Source organism: Felis catus, chromosome A1 (assembly GCF_018350175.1).
Source record: "Felis catus isolate Fca126 chromosome A1, F.catus_Fca126_mat1.0, whole genome shotgun sequence".
NCBI lineage: Eukaryota > Metazoa > Chordata > Mammalia > Carnivora > Felidae > Felis > Felis catus.
In genome coordinates this window covers 12,256,525-12,273,894 of record NC_058368.1, presented here as the reverse complement: position 1 = coordinate 12,273,894, position 17,370 = coordinate 12,256,525, and the positions used below count along the sequence as shown (strand labels likewise).

Genomic DNA, 17,370 nt, shown 5'->3' with positions numbered 1-17,370 from the left:
TTAACAAAAGAAGTTTGCATTCATGGATTAAAAACAACAGGAACCCAAGCAAAATTCTGAAATGCCTGACCCTCTATGTTTTCCAAATATCCCAGCTCATCATAACCATCATAAATAAGTCCCATTATAAATCCAGGCTGAGGTCCATTTGTTTCACCATTTCACTTTGTTTTCATTTTGATCAAAGAGTTTTGCTGAAAGATATAAAATGCCTTCTCTGTGGTCATCTTTTAGAAGTTTCTTTAGTCGTAAGTATCCACTCCCCATCAGTCTCAAGTACTCCACAGTGATGCGTAGATTAAGCGAATGCAGAAAAGAACCCGTGGGCCCGTGCCAAATGTCTTTTGCTTCATCCTGTTCCATAGCATTTTATTTCCAAGTACCCTGGAAGATGTGCTCATCCGCAGGCAGGTTCATTTCATAATCAGTGAGGGGTCGTGTGGAGTGTGGCAACAAGATGCGGGGCCTGCCTCCTCTCTACCATCCCTCCCACTTACACTTCTCTCTTCTCACAAGGAATTTCGTTCAGTTTTAAGAGTCACTATGCTCCCTCCATGTTCTAGGCCTAGCATGTGCTATTCCCTCTGTAAGAATGAGACTGGACACTTCAGTTCTGAAATGAAGCTGTACTTTATTGAGCACTTACTGTTTTCGAGGAGCTATGTTATGTGCTTGCCATACGTGATCTCATTGAATCCATTGAGGTAGGATCTCTGTTTTCTAGACAAAGGAAATAAAACTTGAACGGGTTGTCATTTGCTCATGATCTTTAAGCTAGCGGGAGAACAGAGTTTCAAACTCAGGCATGCCTGACTCCAAAATCAAGGCTCCTAATAACCACTGTCGCTGAAAACCCTCCCTATCCCTCAGTGAATTGATCCTCTTGGGAAATTCAAAATTAAGATCGTTGACTACTTTTTTCATTTCACATCTCCAATATGTAACAAGTCAAGCCACAGTATATTTTGAAGAAGCAGAGAAAACATCTTTGAGTCGAAAGAAAGTGCTCTTTATCCTGGTCTACCCAGAGAAATCATTAAATCCAATGGATTTTAAGTCACTCTTGAGTAACCTGATCTTTAAAAAATAACTTGAATTTGAATTTCTATTCTAAAATAGCACCCAAAGGAAAAAAAAAAAAAGCAAATGAATTTTGGTTGACCTCACCTTAAAAACAGTTTGGGGTTTGAGTTAGAAACCAAAGATTTAAGCTAATGAGGTAAAATGGTGAAAAACAATATCCAGAGAAATATTAAAATATGAGCAATTTGTCTAGGCCAAAGACAAATTAAAAATGTGGAAATAAACGTCCCAACAGCTGTCTGGCTGAATAGACCCCTTGAAAAGCATACACACGATCTGAAGCGTGAGCATCAGATGTTGTTTTGGTCGTAACACATGGTTCTTATTAACCTAACACAGCCACGCCTATGTGTCTAAAGCATGGCTGATCCATACGGCTTCCTAGACAGATCTGCGTAGCTGCAGTGTATTACAAAAGACAAAAACTAATGACATGATTTGTTTTCAGCCAAGTGGAGTGATCAGATTCTCACCCTATCACCAGCTTTTCAAAAACCCACATGTGAGATCGGCCGAAATAACATTTGTTAGGCTGGTTGCGTGTTACCTTCACAAAAGTTCCTCTGTAAATCGGTCACTTCAGTATTCTGACATTCTTAATTTATTCCTCACGTTGGATGTAGCAGCCCTTACCCTTACAGCCCCTGCTCAGCTAGAGGCCTCACAAATGCATGCACTGAAATAAAATACGGCTTTGCACTCAGTAAATTGAGAAGACATGGCCTGACTTCTCAAATAAATAATTTCAACATGTGGTCTTCACCACCTTGTGAATCTCAATAATGACCAGCATCTGGGGCTGTGGTCTAAGCAGTTATGCAGGAGACCGTGTGGGGGTGTGCATTCCTGTGATCTGCCCCTTCCACAAGTCATAGGCTCACCCTTTATTTTACTGCACCAAAAAAATATAAATACATACATAAATACAAGCTAGGACTAGGTCAAATGATCAAACGTAGAAAGTGAAACTTGAGAAGAAGCACCATGTGACACTGCAGTCAACTTCGGAATTCGTTTAGTTGGAAGAAAAAGACAACCAGCAGCATTTCCTCTAGCTATGTCCCCATTTTAGGCAATCTAAGAAATAAAAATATAATCCTTATCTCTCATCTGCAGAGGCCCAGACATGATTCATTCTGTAGAATACCATCCCCAAATTGCCTAAGTGTCCATAGCCCCAGTGGTTCTTTCTCCCTTTGGGATCAATGAAAGGGCTACATGTGCTCACCTAGCAGTTTGTGTGGGCGGCAAACACCCACACAGAGCATGCCCTGTGCCAGGCGCTATCCCTCCCCGTGTCACGGATGCACAGGGAGTAACTTGCTCAAAGTCACTCAGAAATAGCAAGGTTTGACCCCAGATACTCTGGCACCAAAATGCCCCTCCTTGCCTTTTAAAGAATTCACAGGGGCCCCTGGCTGGCTCAGTTAGTCAAGCATCTGACTCTTGATGTTGGCTCAGGTCATGGTCTCACAGTTCATGAGTTCGAGCCCCGAGTCAGGCTCTGCACTGCAAGTGCTAGGGATTCTTTCTCTCCCTTTCTCTGCCCCTCTCCTGGTCTCTCTCTCTCTCTCTCTCTCTCCCTCAAAATAAATAAATAAACATTAAAAAAAAAAAACTTTAAAAAAAATAACACAAAGGGGGCACCTGGGTGGCTCAGTCAGTTAAGCGTCAGACTTTGGCTCAGCTCATGTTCTCACGGTTCAAGGGTTGGAGCCCCGCATCGCATCGGGCTCTGTGCTGACAGCTCGGAGCCTGCTTCGGATACTATGTCTTCCTCTCTTTCTCTGCCCCTCCACCGCTCATGCTCTGTCTCTCTCTCCCCAAAATAAATAAACATTAAATTAAAAAAATAATAACAAAAAAATTCAGAAATGTACTGGAGTCTGAGGGGACTTCTGGCACTTGGCCTGAGGCCAAGTGGAAGAGTTTCCTCTGCAATACATACAATTATAATGTATTTTTATTGTTGTTTTTAGAAGAGGGATGTTTCTTGCCATCTGCACAGAAGTCCATGATCTATTTAATGTCCTTGTAGAAATGCATTTCTGGGTCTCTCACAGTGAATGTCCTTGCTCTGCTTTGCATTTCCTTCTGATTGGATTTTTTTTTTTAATTCTGAAGAGTTTGATGGGTTCACCCAAGAAAGAAAAACAAGTATGCAAACAAATGAGGATGGTGAAGCCTCATTCATACTTACTTGGGCACACACCTTTCTTGGACAACAAATGGCTACTTGTAAAGCCCCAGGAAAAATGAAATCACACCTGCCTCCCCCTCTCAAGATAGTAGCGCAAGATTTTCTCTTTGTGGGAGAGAAAAGTGATTTATCAGAGATTCAAGGTAACCTTCCCTGTCTCTGTGAGAGTCAAGTAGAGAAGAGTATTCTCAGTCTCGGCCACACACCTCACTGAGACACTTACTAAAACCCAGGCAGGAGGCATTTCTGGAGACCCTGAGGACACCAGCAGCTCCCCTGCCTCCGGCTTCAGGCTCCTTCCCCTGCAGCCCTGCAAATGGTACATTCCAGCTTCTGAACAGGTGGACTCCACCACTCAGCTCCCGTTAACCTGAATGGAAGATACACTTCTAAATTTCTACGTAACCGTGGATTAGCTGCCTCTTGCAGCTGTCGACCTGTGTGGGCTCCTGTTTCCAGTGTAAAGATCTGGCCAAATGCCATTAAAATAAAAAAAATAAAAAGAAAAAAAACACCTTTCTTTTGCAATGTCTGTTTGGCATTTGTCTCTGAGGAATATATAATTTCAACTCAGAATGTTCCCATTTTTCGGAAAAGCCAAAATATCAGCATTTCATCTAAATTAAAAACTCCAAGGCACACACAGACCTACTTGTTCTCAGAAAAAGTGTTTCTTCTTCATCATTACCTACAAAATTCACACTTGCTTCACGATGACCTTCAAACTCCCCATTGGTTAGTGTTTACGTGGTATGACTTTCGTTCAAAGTTTAAGTTGAGACCAAAGACTCCAGTAGGCTGTCTGTTAAATGAGGAAAGAGACGGACATATATGCTCACAAGGCTCTTCCCTACGATTTCCCAAGAGAGAAAGGCTGGCTTCAAACGGTTCTGGTTAAAGTTATAGTTTTAATAAAGCTCTCTGAATCATGACCAAAGGTGGAAAGCAACTCAGAAACCGTGACTAATTGCCACCTTGCAGCCAGCATCTCGGGGCCTGGATGCTATCAGCATTTCAAAGGAGCTGCAGCTGTTGTCCAGGGGCCCGGTCTCCTCTCCCCTCCACCCCCTCTGCTTTTCACACACACCCCAGTCTCTCCCTCCAAATTAGACGCTTCCCACTAACTCCAAACAGCAGAGTCAAAAGAGAAAAAAATTACGTCGTATTCCAGCATTCGCTTGACTGGAGAGTATTACAGTCTCAAATTGAAGATAATTGCAGGTGCATATCCTAGGACCATTAGATCTTTGAGTTGGAAGGGATGTTCCATCATCTCCTCCAGCCTCTCATCCACTACAGGATTTACTTCCGAGAGCCTTGCTCATAGCCCACTCAGCCTCTGCCTGTGAGCATCTAGCCACGATGAGTTTGCTGCACTGCAGGGCAATTTATTTTCTTTCTAATTACTGGAAGTCTTCCACACAGTAAGCCGAAAGCGGATTTGATGTAAACTCTCGCCCATTGGATTCTAGCTCTTTTCTCTGCAGAAGCACCGAGGGCTCACTTTTCACACAGCAGCCCATCAGCTTTCAATCCTCTAGACTGGGGGTCCGCAAACCACTGTTCCTGTTTTTGCAAACAAAGTGAAACTTGCATTAGAACACTCATTCTTCTGGCTCTAATAGCAGAGTTGGCCAGGTATGACAGGGATCGCATGGCCCAGAAACCTATAATATTTACTATCTGACCCTTTACAGAAAGTTTTCTGACCTCTGCTCAATCTTGAACAGTTTCTCAAACTGTCTATGGTGAGTGACTTGGGGTTTTTTGTTTGTTTGTTTATTTAATTTATTTTTTACTTCATGAAATTTTATCTCATTAAGAGGCCACCATTCCGTTCTGTTAAGGTCTTTATACATCCCGATATCACCAGTCTCTAACAACAATAAGTAGCTTTACATTGTACTTTAAGGTTTACGTGTCATTTTCACATATAATCTCCTTTGGCTGTGTTGACAAATCATGCTGGATTTATATTACTATTATTCCCATTTACAACTGAGATAGTTGACTCTCAAAAAGGGTACCTTGGTCAACATTACTTAGTGAATTACCTAACATGAGTTCTCCTGGCTCATTCAAGTTATTCTTAAAATTGACATAACTTGGAGGCATCCTCCAGAGAGCTCTCCTGTAGTTGCATTCAGCCTTTTGACCACACTCTTTGGTGTGAACTACTCAACCAGTTACCAAAAGAACTCTCTATAGCATCCAACACGGTTAGCCATCTTGGTCACAACGATATCGTGAGAATCTCTTGTCAGTTCTTTTGCTGAAATCCAGACACTCTGTGTCTGGATTTCCATGGTATACTAAACCATTGAGATGGGAGATTAAGGTTTGTCTGGTGTGTCTTTTTCTCATAAATACATCTGACTCCTAGAGATTTCCATTTTGCATTCCTAAATAATCAAGCTATTTGTTTTTAAGCCTCAAAAAAATTATCAAACAGAGGAGATCTCAATATCTCTTAATCAGTACACTTCCACAATTACTGGAGAGTCGGCTGTATGCACGTTAAGTCTGCTGGGCCCTGAGTGTTTAGAAAAAAAAAAAAAACTTAAACTCTAGCACAGTGTGTTTTTCATATTGTCAGTCATGACACGTTGGTGAGCTGTGAAACAATTTTGGTGGGTAACAGACAATATTAAGAAAAATAGACTAAACTAGATTATAAAATATGAGTAAAAACAAGGATAATATTTATATCATGAGCTTGGTTATTTATTCATTTGTATGTTTGTTTATTGTAACATGTGTGTGCCTTAAGTTGTGATGGAAAGTTTCTTATTGTATGTCACTATCAATAGGTTGAAAGATTCTGCCCTGGTGGAAAATACAGACAGAATCATGTCACTGCCCTTTGGGACATACTATGATAATCACATGCACAGGATGCTAAAGGAGAATGGGTGTTTTTTTTTCTTTTTTCTTTGTTTTGTTTGTTTGGGGTTTTTTTGCTTTGGTTTTCATTTGTTTGTTTGGGTTCAAAAGATCTAAATACTGCAAAATTTCCCTGAACTGCTGGCCGTGTTTTCCAGGAGTTTACCACTTTTTCACATGCCTTGGTTGGATTGTAAATACCTTCCTGTTGCCCAAAGCTAGTATAATAAACCCTTAGAGTCTAGCAGACGGGGGCAAGCTTTCCATTGCCAGTCCACAGTGCCCAGCTTGGCATCTTTTCTTGACCAAAATAAAGGAATCCTTATCCAACTCGTATGTGGTTTTCTAGCATCAGTAACCGAGTTTGGGCTAACTTGAGAGACATCATTGGAGCCCACGCTAAATATCGTAGTTTCTATTTAAAATATATACATTTTCTTTAAAAATATATCCTTTCTTTGGCTTCTCAAAACGTATTTGCTGAAAGGGCTTTTTCAGAATGCTAACTTAATATCAGCTTCTTTTCACTAGCTTCCTGAAATGTGATCTGAAAATCCAGTGAGCTCACCCTTCAACCTTTATGGTGCCTGATACATAAGTGGCTCTCAAATGTCATGTCTTACTGTGTATCAATCACAGAAAAAGAGAACTCTAAAATGCTATAAAGAAAGTATAACTTTGATTCATCACCCGAGACCCTTTCCTTTTTTCCTACGTGTACATCTTTTTAAACTCTTTTGCCAAAGCTTTATATGACTTTTTTTAAACTCAAAGCTAATTTCCCACTGTGATCCCAACGCGATGGAATTCTCCATTAGTACCTCAGTTTTTACTTTCTTCCACCTTCCACCGTATATGAATGTAACCGCTGTACGTGAATGTTCAAATTTGTCAGTTAGTCCAGCCCATGTGAATCTAGATTTTCAAGAAATAAGTGAGAATAGGGAGATGGCAATATTTACTGCCTGAACATCTATTTACTTTTTCTTGAAAGGAGAATATATCGCAAAGTTAAGGGGGGTTAAAGTAGACATTAGATATGTAAAAAGATAGGTAAGCAGTCTTCTTAGACAATAAGTAGATAAGCAATTTAGCCAACACTGGAAAATAACAAATACTCCTCTAATGAGGGCCTACTAAATGCATTATTTCATTTAGCTCCCTCAGCGAACCCATGAGGCAGAACCTGTTTTTAGTACCATTTCATGAGTTGATGGAAACTTTGGAGAGAAGAAGCAATTTGCAAGCAATCACCTAAACTCTTAACTGGTACTACTAGAATTTGGAACCAGGTCTTAGAACCAGATGTCAAAGTAAAATAAATGTAATTCAAATAACAAAACAGTATTGAGCAGTTACTATGTGCTTGACGTTGGAGAGGTTATAAATGTGATTAAGACACAGAAACACAAGCCCTTCTCTTGATGAGCTTACCTCTAACAACTGAGAGTGGATTCGAGCAGCGTGAGCTCAAGTTATCATTAGAGTAAGTGCTACAACACAGATCTAACCCAAATGCTGTAGGAGCTCTGGGCGGGAAGTAGTCATTGCCTTGGAGCAGTGAGGGAAGGCTTCGAAGAGAATGGGCCAGGGAGCGGGGAAACTGGGAGGCACAAGTAAAGTGAGGCAAGAACAGGACACTGCAGGCCGGTTGAAAGGGCTTTGAATGGCCATGCTAAAGACTTCTAGGAAGGCCAAGGGAAGCTGAAGGCTTTGAAGCTGGAAAATTACATGATCATATTTGGATTACACTGTGGAAAGCTGTTTAGATGGGAAAGACGCTGGAGACAAGGATTCTAGCCAGGCTTTTACTGTAACGGACCCAGACAGAGGTGCCAAGGGCCTACACAAAGGGAATGAGAGGGCAGATGTGAAGGAGGGAATGGATTTGAAAGTCACTTCAGAGTTGGGTCTTGGTAACATGCAGGATGAGGAGGGGGAAGAAGCTATGAATCCACTCATCTTGGAGGGAAATTATGATTTTTTGCCCTAGGTCCGGGTCTGTCCTGGGCCACAAGGGTTGGCAAAGGTAAACGAGGACATCTCTGGCCTCAAGGAGCCCAGACTCTCATCTCTCAGGGGGTTTCTACTCAGGCAGCACCCAGACAGGAAAAAGAAGTGTGTGAGGTGCAGAGTGTGAGTCAGGGCAGAGCACTGGGGGCTCAGCTGCCCGGCAATGCATGTCCTGCGAAAAGGCACTTAGATTCAGAGCTGATCAAAAACAAGCAGGCTGGCCAAGCAGAGCCGGCTGGATTGGACTCTCCTCAACTAGTGATCTCTGTAATGGCTCCCAAGTTTCTACTTAGGGGAATTCAGTGGATAATTTTGGCATTAATTTGCGCAGGGAATACGTGGTAAGAATCAGATTTGGGAGACTAAGGTAAGGAGTGTTACTTTTGAGATAGATTGACTCTGAGGTTCAGAAGAGGGAGGCTGGAGGGGCGCCTGGATGGCTCAGTCGGTTAAGCGTCCGACTTCGGCTCAGGTCATGATCTAATGGCTCACGGGTTAGAGCCCCGCATCACACTCTGTGCCTACAGCTCAGAGCCTGGACCCTGCTTCAGATTCTGTGTCTCCCTCTCTCTCTGCCCCTCCCCCACTCTCTCCCCCCCCCCTTCTCTCTCTCTCTCAAAAATAAAAACATTTTTAAAAATTAAAAAAAAAAAGAGGAGGGAAGCTGGAACTATGGTCCTGGGGCTCAGTGAAGAGGTTTCGGGAAAGAAGTCGGTGCCTTTGATGGCAGGATTAAGTTTCTGAAAAAGAGAGCTGCAGGTGTTTTATATTTAGATGTCTAGTCAGATGGTAATTACACCTCTTCGTAATCAGTCAAGGAAAACTTCTCAGAGAGGAAGGAAGGACTCAGAACCTCTATGAAAATTAAAAGGAAGAAAGCTCAGCAGGTTGAGAAGAGATCTGTAGGCACAAGGGAGGAGGAGGGTGTGGGGGACAATGAAAGATGGTGGAAGGACCGTGGGACAGCCAGAGGGCACGCGTGGAAGGAAGGGAAAAGAGGGGGAGTACCGTGCCTCGGTGCTCACCCGGTTTCCCACTGCATCCATGCTTCCTGGAAGCGAGCGTCATCTGTAATGTTTTTCAGGGTGACGACTCAGATGAGGAAGATCTCTGCATCAGCAACAAATGGACTTTCCAAAGAACCAGCCGCCGGTGGTCTCGCGTGGACGACCTGCACACGCTGTTCCCCGGAGGAGACCGGAATGGGTCATCGGGAGACATTAGGATGAGGAACACCACCAGCAGTGAAAGTGTCCTCACAGACCTGAGCGAGCCCGAGGTCTGCTCCATTCACAGTGAGAGCAGCGGAGGGAGTGACGGTCGCGGCCAGCCGGGCAGCCACAGCGCGGGCCGCGAGCCGTTCGACTGCCCCGGCCAGTCCTGCCCCGACAGCCCAGTCATGCTGGACGCCACGTTCGTCAGCGGCAGCCTCCCACAGTCCCCCAAAGACGTTCTCAGCTACCCCCTCCACCCAAAGAATGAGAAAGCCACCAGGACCAGAGCCAAATCATTTTTGAAACGTATGGAGACACTCCGAGGGAAGGGAGCGCACGGAAGGCACAAGGGGCCGGGGCGGACCGGGGGCTTGGTGATCAGCGGGCCCGTGCTGCAACAGGAGCCAGAGGCCTTCAAGGCCATGCAGTGCGTCCCCATCCCGAACGGGGATCTCCAGAGCTCGCCCCCCGCTGCCTGCACCAGAGGGCTCCTGAGCTCCGGCAAATGGAGCGGGGAAAGCAGCCAGTCGTTAAACAGCGGTAGCGGGGTGAGCACGCCCGGCCCCAAGGAACGGAAAAGCCAGGAGGCCAACAAGCGCGGGGGCATGTACTTGGAAGACCTGGACGTGCTGGCCGGGACGGCACTGCGGGACACAGGCGACCAGAACCACGCACACGAGTTCCATTCCCAGGAGAACTTGGTCGTGCATATTCCCAAGGATCACAAACCAGGAACGTTCCCCAAGGCACTCTCTATTGAGAGCCTCTCGCCCACAGACGGTAGCAATGGGGTTAACTGGAGGACCGGTAGCATCTCCCTGGGCAGACAGCAGGGCCCTGGTGCCGGGGAGCCCAGACTCATGGCGTCCTGCCACAGAGCAAGTAGAGTCAGTATCTACGACAACGTCCCGGGCTCCCATTTGTACGCCAGCACGGGAGACCTTTTGGACTTGGAGAAAGATGACCTCTTCCCTCATTTAGATGACATCTTGCACCACGTCAATGGGCTCCAGGAGGTAGTGGATGACTGGTCAAAGAACGTCTTGCCTGAGCTGCAAACACACGACGCACTGGTTGGAGAATCTGGATTATGCCCCTTTCCATCGCCTAATCAGATCACCTTAGATTTCGAAGGCAACTCAGTCTCCGAAGGTCGGACAACACCCAGCGATGTGGACAGAGCATCTCTTAATGAGTCGGAGGCCACTGGGGTCAGGGAAAGGAGGGATTCTGGTGTAGGGGCCTCTCTGACCAGGCCAAACAGGTTGGTGGCATGATTTTCAATCCATCTCGTAATAATTATGGTGTCTTTATTTAAGAAACGTTTAAAGAGCACATACTAAATGCCGGACCCTGTTTGAGGTGATACACGGGATTAGGCTATTCGAACACAAGTATATCTTTTGTGACAAATATTATGGGGATTGAATCCGTGTCAACTCACATTCATTTCTCTGAGTGTTTATCCTTTAATTTGATCTCAGTTTTACTAAAAAAAAATATATATATATATATATGTATATTTGTGAGTATACATTGAAAGCATTGTGCTAGGCACCATCAGGGATCACTGGTAAGGGAGCCCCAGGTACCTCCCGTGTCCTTGCTGCAGTATTAATTAAACAGCTCCACCTCAAATTTTAACCTTTTTTTTTTTTAATCCTATGAGAAATTTCTGAGACGCAAGGGTGCATACTTCACAAGTTTATTTTGGCTTTAAAAAATGCCCATTACAGGGTACATTAAAGCTGTTTTACAAAGAGCATTTCAGAAGCACCCTTGAAAAATGGACCCGGAAGAGCTTAAAGCAGTAGAAACAGTAATACTGTACCTGCCGCTGGGCTCTTGTTGAGACAGACATGTGTCCTGTGGTTCCCTAATGTTCACTTCAGGAGTGCGTCTTCATCTGCGCCTGCCACCTTCAGGTTCCATCTCAACAGCAAAGGAGAGTTAGAATGCAGACAGGACGGCAGTGTGAAATGTTATACAGTTCCGGAACATTCCACATCTCACTTTCCATCTCGAGCTCTCTGTCTGCGTCTCTCTCTCCCTCCACACACACTTACACATACACCGTCTCAGCTGCTTTCAACACTTTGGGAGCAAATTTAGGAATAAACAAACAAATAAAATGTATTATGTCACTTATTTAAAACCTCCCAACAAAACAGAGAATGACCTTTTCCATTATCAGACTTGAAAAAAAAAAAAGTTTCTTATGTTCATTCTGTACATTGGCGCCTCCTGTTCCATTTGCTTTGTGATTTTCTTGGCTCGAAAACTATTTTGATTAGCTACTTAAAAGTTAGTAACATCCTGTGTTTTCCAATGACATATCCACTTTGTGACTGGCTTCTCTGACGGTCTTTCCGGTAAAGGCGACTCCGATGGAATAGTTTCCAGCTCTCGCACCAGCCTCAGCCGTCCACGGCACCCCACATCAGCAACCAGACAGCCGGCCAGCTGAACCTGCTCCAGCGTTTCTCACTGCTTCGCCTCACGGCCATCATGGAGAAGTACTCCCTGTCCAATAAACACGGCTGGACGTGGTGCGTAGTGTGGTCACTTAGGAGGGGATCGTTTGTTCGAGAGCTAAGTACACAGTTGCCAAAGCTTCAGTATTTAAGTTCTGATTTCTGAAGAAGCCATTCGTTCCGATCTCCTGGAAATCATGCCGGAGCTCTGCCTTACTGTCTGCCTTCTGTGCTGCCGCAGCGGGGACGTGATGTCGCCTGCAGGAAGCATTGCTTTATCTGTAGCTCTCTTGTTAGTTTCCAGGGAAAGCAGTCAGGCTCCAAGAAGGAAACAAAGACCAGCAAAGGGTAATTAATAGTGAACAGAGGAATTAAAAATAAACTGGCCATAAAATAATTCTGGCAGCTTGCAAAGAAACAGCTGTCACTCGTACCTTCTGGAGCAGGGCAGAGCTCAACACTTAGAGCGTTGATTCATTCAAAGAGCATTTGATTCTTCAACTACGTTTCTGCATTTACCACACTGGCAAATAAGAACAAGAATATGCAGTAAACCTTTATAGTAAGGAATTGACAAAAGTGTGTGTTGAAACCTTAAGTAAGTCCCTATTTTAGATGAGTTGATGGATTTGAAAAAATATAAAATATGTCATTAATCGTCTTATGTTATATATTATGTATAGAGAAGAATCGAAAGTGCCTTTATAAAAATATTTTAGGAAGTTATAAATTGCAGAGTCAAATCAATATATGCTTGTATTAAAATTTCCTTTAAAAAGTTCGACCGGTTCTGGAAAAGTAAGAACGTAGCCAAGAAGTGCTTCATCATCTCTCCCCTCCTTTCTCCTCCAAACCCAACTAAATTTCTTCTTCTCGTAGTTTTTAAATTTCTTCTGTCTTACTGGGGACAGTAAATGTCATTCACAATTAAACTGGAAGGTTGTCCACTTGACTTGAAAACTAGAGCCATAAATCCATCCCGCTAACATGAATCATGCTGTTTAATAGTTAGACATCTAACATAGGCAAGGGGCACACACAGTATTTCCATGTAATGTGATTCATTAAGGGAGAGATGTTGAATTCCCCCTGTGTCTGTTGGTTGTTCCAACAAAAGCTTGGCTTCCCTCTTGCTTGCTTTCACAGCCTCTCCCCACAGGCTGCCCCAAGAGGCTCGCGTGACCTGGTTTCTGTGAATTCTAGGTCAGTTCCAAAGTTCATGAAGAGGATGAAAGTTCCTGATTACAAAGACAAGACTGTCTTTGGTGTTCCCCTCATAGTTCACGTGCAGAGAACGGGACAGCCCCTGCCTCAGAGTATTCAGCAAGCACTCAGATACCTGCGTAGCAACTGCCTCGATCAGGTATGGTTGGACATCCCAAACACAGGCGTGCATTTATGGAATGCCAGACCAAGTCCGATCCCTCCAGTATCGGATAAGACGTGCCTTTATCCGATCTTTATATGTCACTGTGATCTTTATATGTCAGCATTGAATTTGACCAGGTTGCATCCTTATCAAGCTATTTGAAGGTATTTCCTCACTGGCAACTTGAATGAGTGAAAATTCATGTTAGTAGCTTCTACCTGTGCTGGCAAATTTACATTCCCCAGAAACTGGGAGTTATGCTTTACACTGCGTTTCCTTTTCATTATTGGCCCACTGCCGCCACTGTTTTCACAGCATGGTTTCATCCCTTTTCATCATTCTTTCAGCACCATGACCAGGAAAACTTAAACCAAAGATGAATTAATTTATATCTTTTTAAATGTGCAAGTAAATGTTGAAAATGATGTCAGCTAAGTCAAATATCCCCTCATCCTGTAGAGTTGATTAAAACGCTAAATAAAATATTCAGAGATCGATTTCTGTCTCCAGGACTGTTTGGGAACCACCATAATGGTGGCCTATGATTGGACCCAGAGTGCATTCCAGTCTGTAATTTACTAGGCCAACCCATTGCTCCTCCAAACTAATACCCATTAGTTTCTTAAATATCCTGCCCCCCAAAAGAGCCATATTCCAACTTGATAAATTACACCCTGGAGTAGTGGGGGTATTTTCAGGTAAGTCTTCTACAGTGGCTTTTGTGCATCATACCCTTTAATACCATGTGAATAATCCATGCCCACCTAAGATTATTTGCACCTTTTAATGATTTACCCTTGACCTCGGCCTCAGTGAATAGGAATGAGCTGAGCTACATGAACTCACAGATCCTGGCTACTTATGCTTGTATCTACCCCAAAACTGAGATCACAGTCAGAATCAGGATGGTCTCTTGATGAATCAGATACCACTTTTCAATGGAGCTAATAGAATAGGAGTAACCTCTTCATATGATGCATGATCCCCTTTTTGCCTCCCCACTCCTAATTTAGAGAATATACAAGTACACATTTCTTCCATTTATTTCGATGGCATAGTGGAGGGCAGGAGTGGCTGCTGTTACTGTCATGGTGAGGACTATTGTGTTTTGAGAAATGGCTTTAGTAGCTTCCCTGTTATTTCTCAGAAAGAAGGGAACAGACCACTTTTCTATAACTGTGGTGCTCAGCAGATACCCCAGCATTTAACTGATTTGTGAATAACATCTGAATAGAGCAAACCAATGAATCAAGTTACTTAAGCATTATTATTATTATTATTTTTAATTTTAGAGCTTTTACCAAAACTGCACACCAATCAAAGGTGGATCATCTATGAATATCACAAAACCCAAGATTGTGTTTTGTGGAGGGTAACCTTTTTTTCAGACACCTGTTTTTCCAAGCTTCTCAGTTTTCCTAAGGGTTTACGAGACGCGTCCCTCCTCTTGGCTAATTTCCTTAGAGTTTTTGGCTCTGGCTATTCCCAAGAACAAAAAATATTTTGTTCTAGACATTCTAATGCATGGCCAGTGAATGCTTCTCAGCAAAAGCTCTATCAAGGGAAAACAGTGTTTGTTCAGGAATACCTAAAGCAAATGCAATCCATCTATGCAATTGGCTTAATACTAGTAACATTTCTTGATGCCCAGCATGTTCTCGGCATCATACTGAGTGTTTTACATTCACTGCCTCATTTAATGCCATATCCACCCTGGGTGGGGTTGTCCCCCAGGTGGCAATGGTGGAGCCAACACTCGCTTGAAAAGCCAACTCCAGAGTCCAGGTTTTTAAAAAACTCCACTCTGCTGTCACCTGTTAGAATTGCTTGTCCCAGTGGATCTAGGGTGATGCCATCTCCAGCATCAAGGGACACTTTGAGAAATAGCCCTAAACAACTCATTGATGAATGCATCGTACCCTTTGTGCATCATACCCTTTGTTTGTTGATGATGTTGGTTATTACATGAGGTGATAGCCTTTCTGTGATAATGGAAGAATCTTTTTCTGGCCCCAACACCTGAAAGCATTGTGTTTCTTTTGGATGATGAGTCTGTTTGTTTAGCTTTTTTAATATTAAAAACAACTGGGTATTTTTTCCTCTCTATATTAGCTGCTAGAATGATCGGAGCCAAATGTATATTCTGCCTGTAGTAAATATATGTAAATATTTGGCATGAATTTTGTACATCCACCTCATTTCTGGCTGCCCTTTTCATCTTTATTTTCCTTTTGCTCAAATTTTTCTTATCTTTTATCTTTAATTTAATTGTATCTTATACATTTTAGAGATCATTATAGGTCACCTTGAATTCTTTCTTGAACAAAGTTGGATGGGAGTAAATGAATTACACTACCACTGTTCTACTCACTCCTTTAGTGTAGACTGGAAACCACTCAGGACCCCTGTAGATTCTGAATCATGGATGGCATCAGTAAGACCACTGTTACTTGGTCTAGTCTCCTATCTGAAGGAAAAGTCATACAAATCGAGAGGAGGATGGTGGGCACCAAAATCTCCTCAATCCTGGCTCACTGGCTTATTCCCGGTCTCCATATCAAGCCTCTAACTGTGTTTGAAATCTGGAAGAATGCCTTACTGAGAAAACAGTGTGCTGGCAAACCATTGTGGGCAAAAGACTGATTTCGAGGACATAGATACCGATTATAAATGTAACCAAAATGAATGAGGCAACCCTCTCTTGTATCAGTCAAAAGTAAGAATCCATAAGATGTCAACGGGACTTTCCCCAGAGCCAGTTAGGACTTCATGAAGCCCTCCACACCTGCAGGGCTCCCCACCTTGTAAGTCCCTCCCCTTCACCATCACAGAGTGTGGAAAGCACACAGAGACCCCCCCCCACTCTGGTCCCGGTGAAGAAGGAAGGTGGCAATAACAAGGGCACAAGGGAAACCCAGACAAACACATGGAAAATTAAAACCAGGCTTAAAAGGAAGACTATTCTAGAGACTCTAAGAACAAACAAAAGCACATAAAAGTGAATGAATCAGTAAAGAAAGAGGGGACAAGAGTGAGAGGGAAGGAACATGCATCACTCTAGACTGTTCCTTCTTCACCAGTAGCACCTCCTTAGAACCGAAAAGTTTTAGGTCTGCACAGGATCTTGAGATCTCAGCCCCTGAGTCATAGGAAACCAGAGCATCCAGAACATCCTTTCTCTTCTCATCCTTTCTGGCTTCCGTGCTGCCTCCCTTCACATGGTTCCCTTGAACCACCATCCAAGACTCTCCCAAGGCTTTGCCCTGGACCCCGGGGAAGGAGGCTTCCTACCATGAGCTAGACCCCTTTTCCTCATGCTAAGCATTCACCTCAAACATAAGCATTCATCACCAACGGTTGAGCGCAGCCCCCCGGGGCCCTGAAACATTGCCAACATTTCCCCTCCTACACTCCCAAGTGCAGAACAGTTTATAGATGATGAAACACAGTGTATCCATTTTCACCCTTGCAGCTGGCCGTAGATGAAATAAGGAAGTTCAGCCTTCAATTATGAACCATTTGTATTCAGACATAGCAGTGTGTGAGAGGAGCCTTGCTTTGTTGGCTGAGCTTTTATTTCTGCCCTAAATCAGTGGCGCACAGAAGCACAGGTTATGCCCATCCTGATGAATGTGAAGCCACCGCAGGGAGAGGAGAGGCAAAGCCTGCAGTGCTCAGAATCAGAACCCGCCCCTCCTCCCTTCCCCCCCCCCCCCCCCACACCCTGTACTTAGGAACCTTTCTCTTTCTGCATAAAACCAACCTTTCTTCATTAGCTGAGCACATTTCTGAAGAAGAGGAAATGGAAGTCCTGATAAACATCATTAAGTATTGAATGGATTAGCATAAAAAGGATGCCAAGTAGGAGATTTAATGTTATTTAGATGAAATTTGAATTCTAATGCAGCACTCATGCCCGACCTCTCATTCTAATGGAACAGTAGGTTTTAGAAGCCCAATTATTCTGGGAAGACACTTCCTACTCAGTGCAGGTGCCCTGTATGCGCTGCCTGTTCATCATGGTCCTGCTGTCTACCTCAGATGACATAAATGATGCTCTGGGGCCTCTCTAGGTTATACTTGGAGTCTGCTTTTCCACAGCTGGGATTTTAGGTGGAAGACAAAAGAGAGGAA

At 43.7% G+C, this 17,370-nt stretch overlaps 1 protein-coding gene across 3 annotated transcripts in view; it reads left to right on the top strand.

Moving 5' to 3' along the window:
- STARD13 (StAR related lipid transfer domain containing 13) overlaps positions 1-17,370 on the top strand; it is a 185,077-nt gene that overhangs the window by 148,894 nt on the left and 18,813 nt on the right. For 2 of the 3 annotated variants that reach the window (XM_003980318.5, XM_045051825.1), the window contains exons 5-7: positions 9,264-10,657; positions 11,772-11,942; positions 13,014-13,230. In XM_003980318.5, the coding sequence (XP_003980367.2) occupies positions 9,264-10,657; positions 11,772-11,942; positions 13,014-13,230 (1,782 nt within the window). The remainder of the gene's footprint in view (positions 1-9,263; positions 10,658-11,771; positions 11,943-13,013; positions 13,231-17,370) is intronic. The other variant, XM_003980317.5, reaches the window with a different exon arrangement.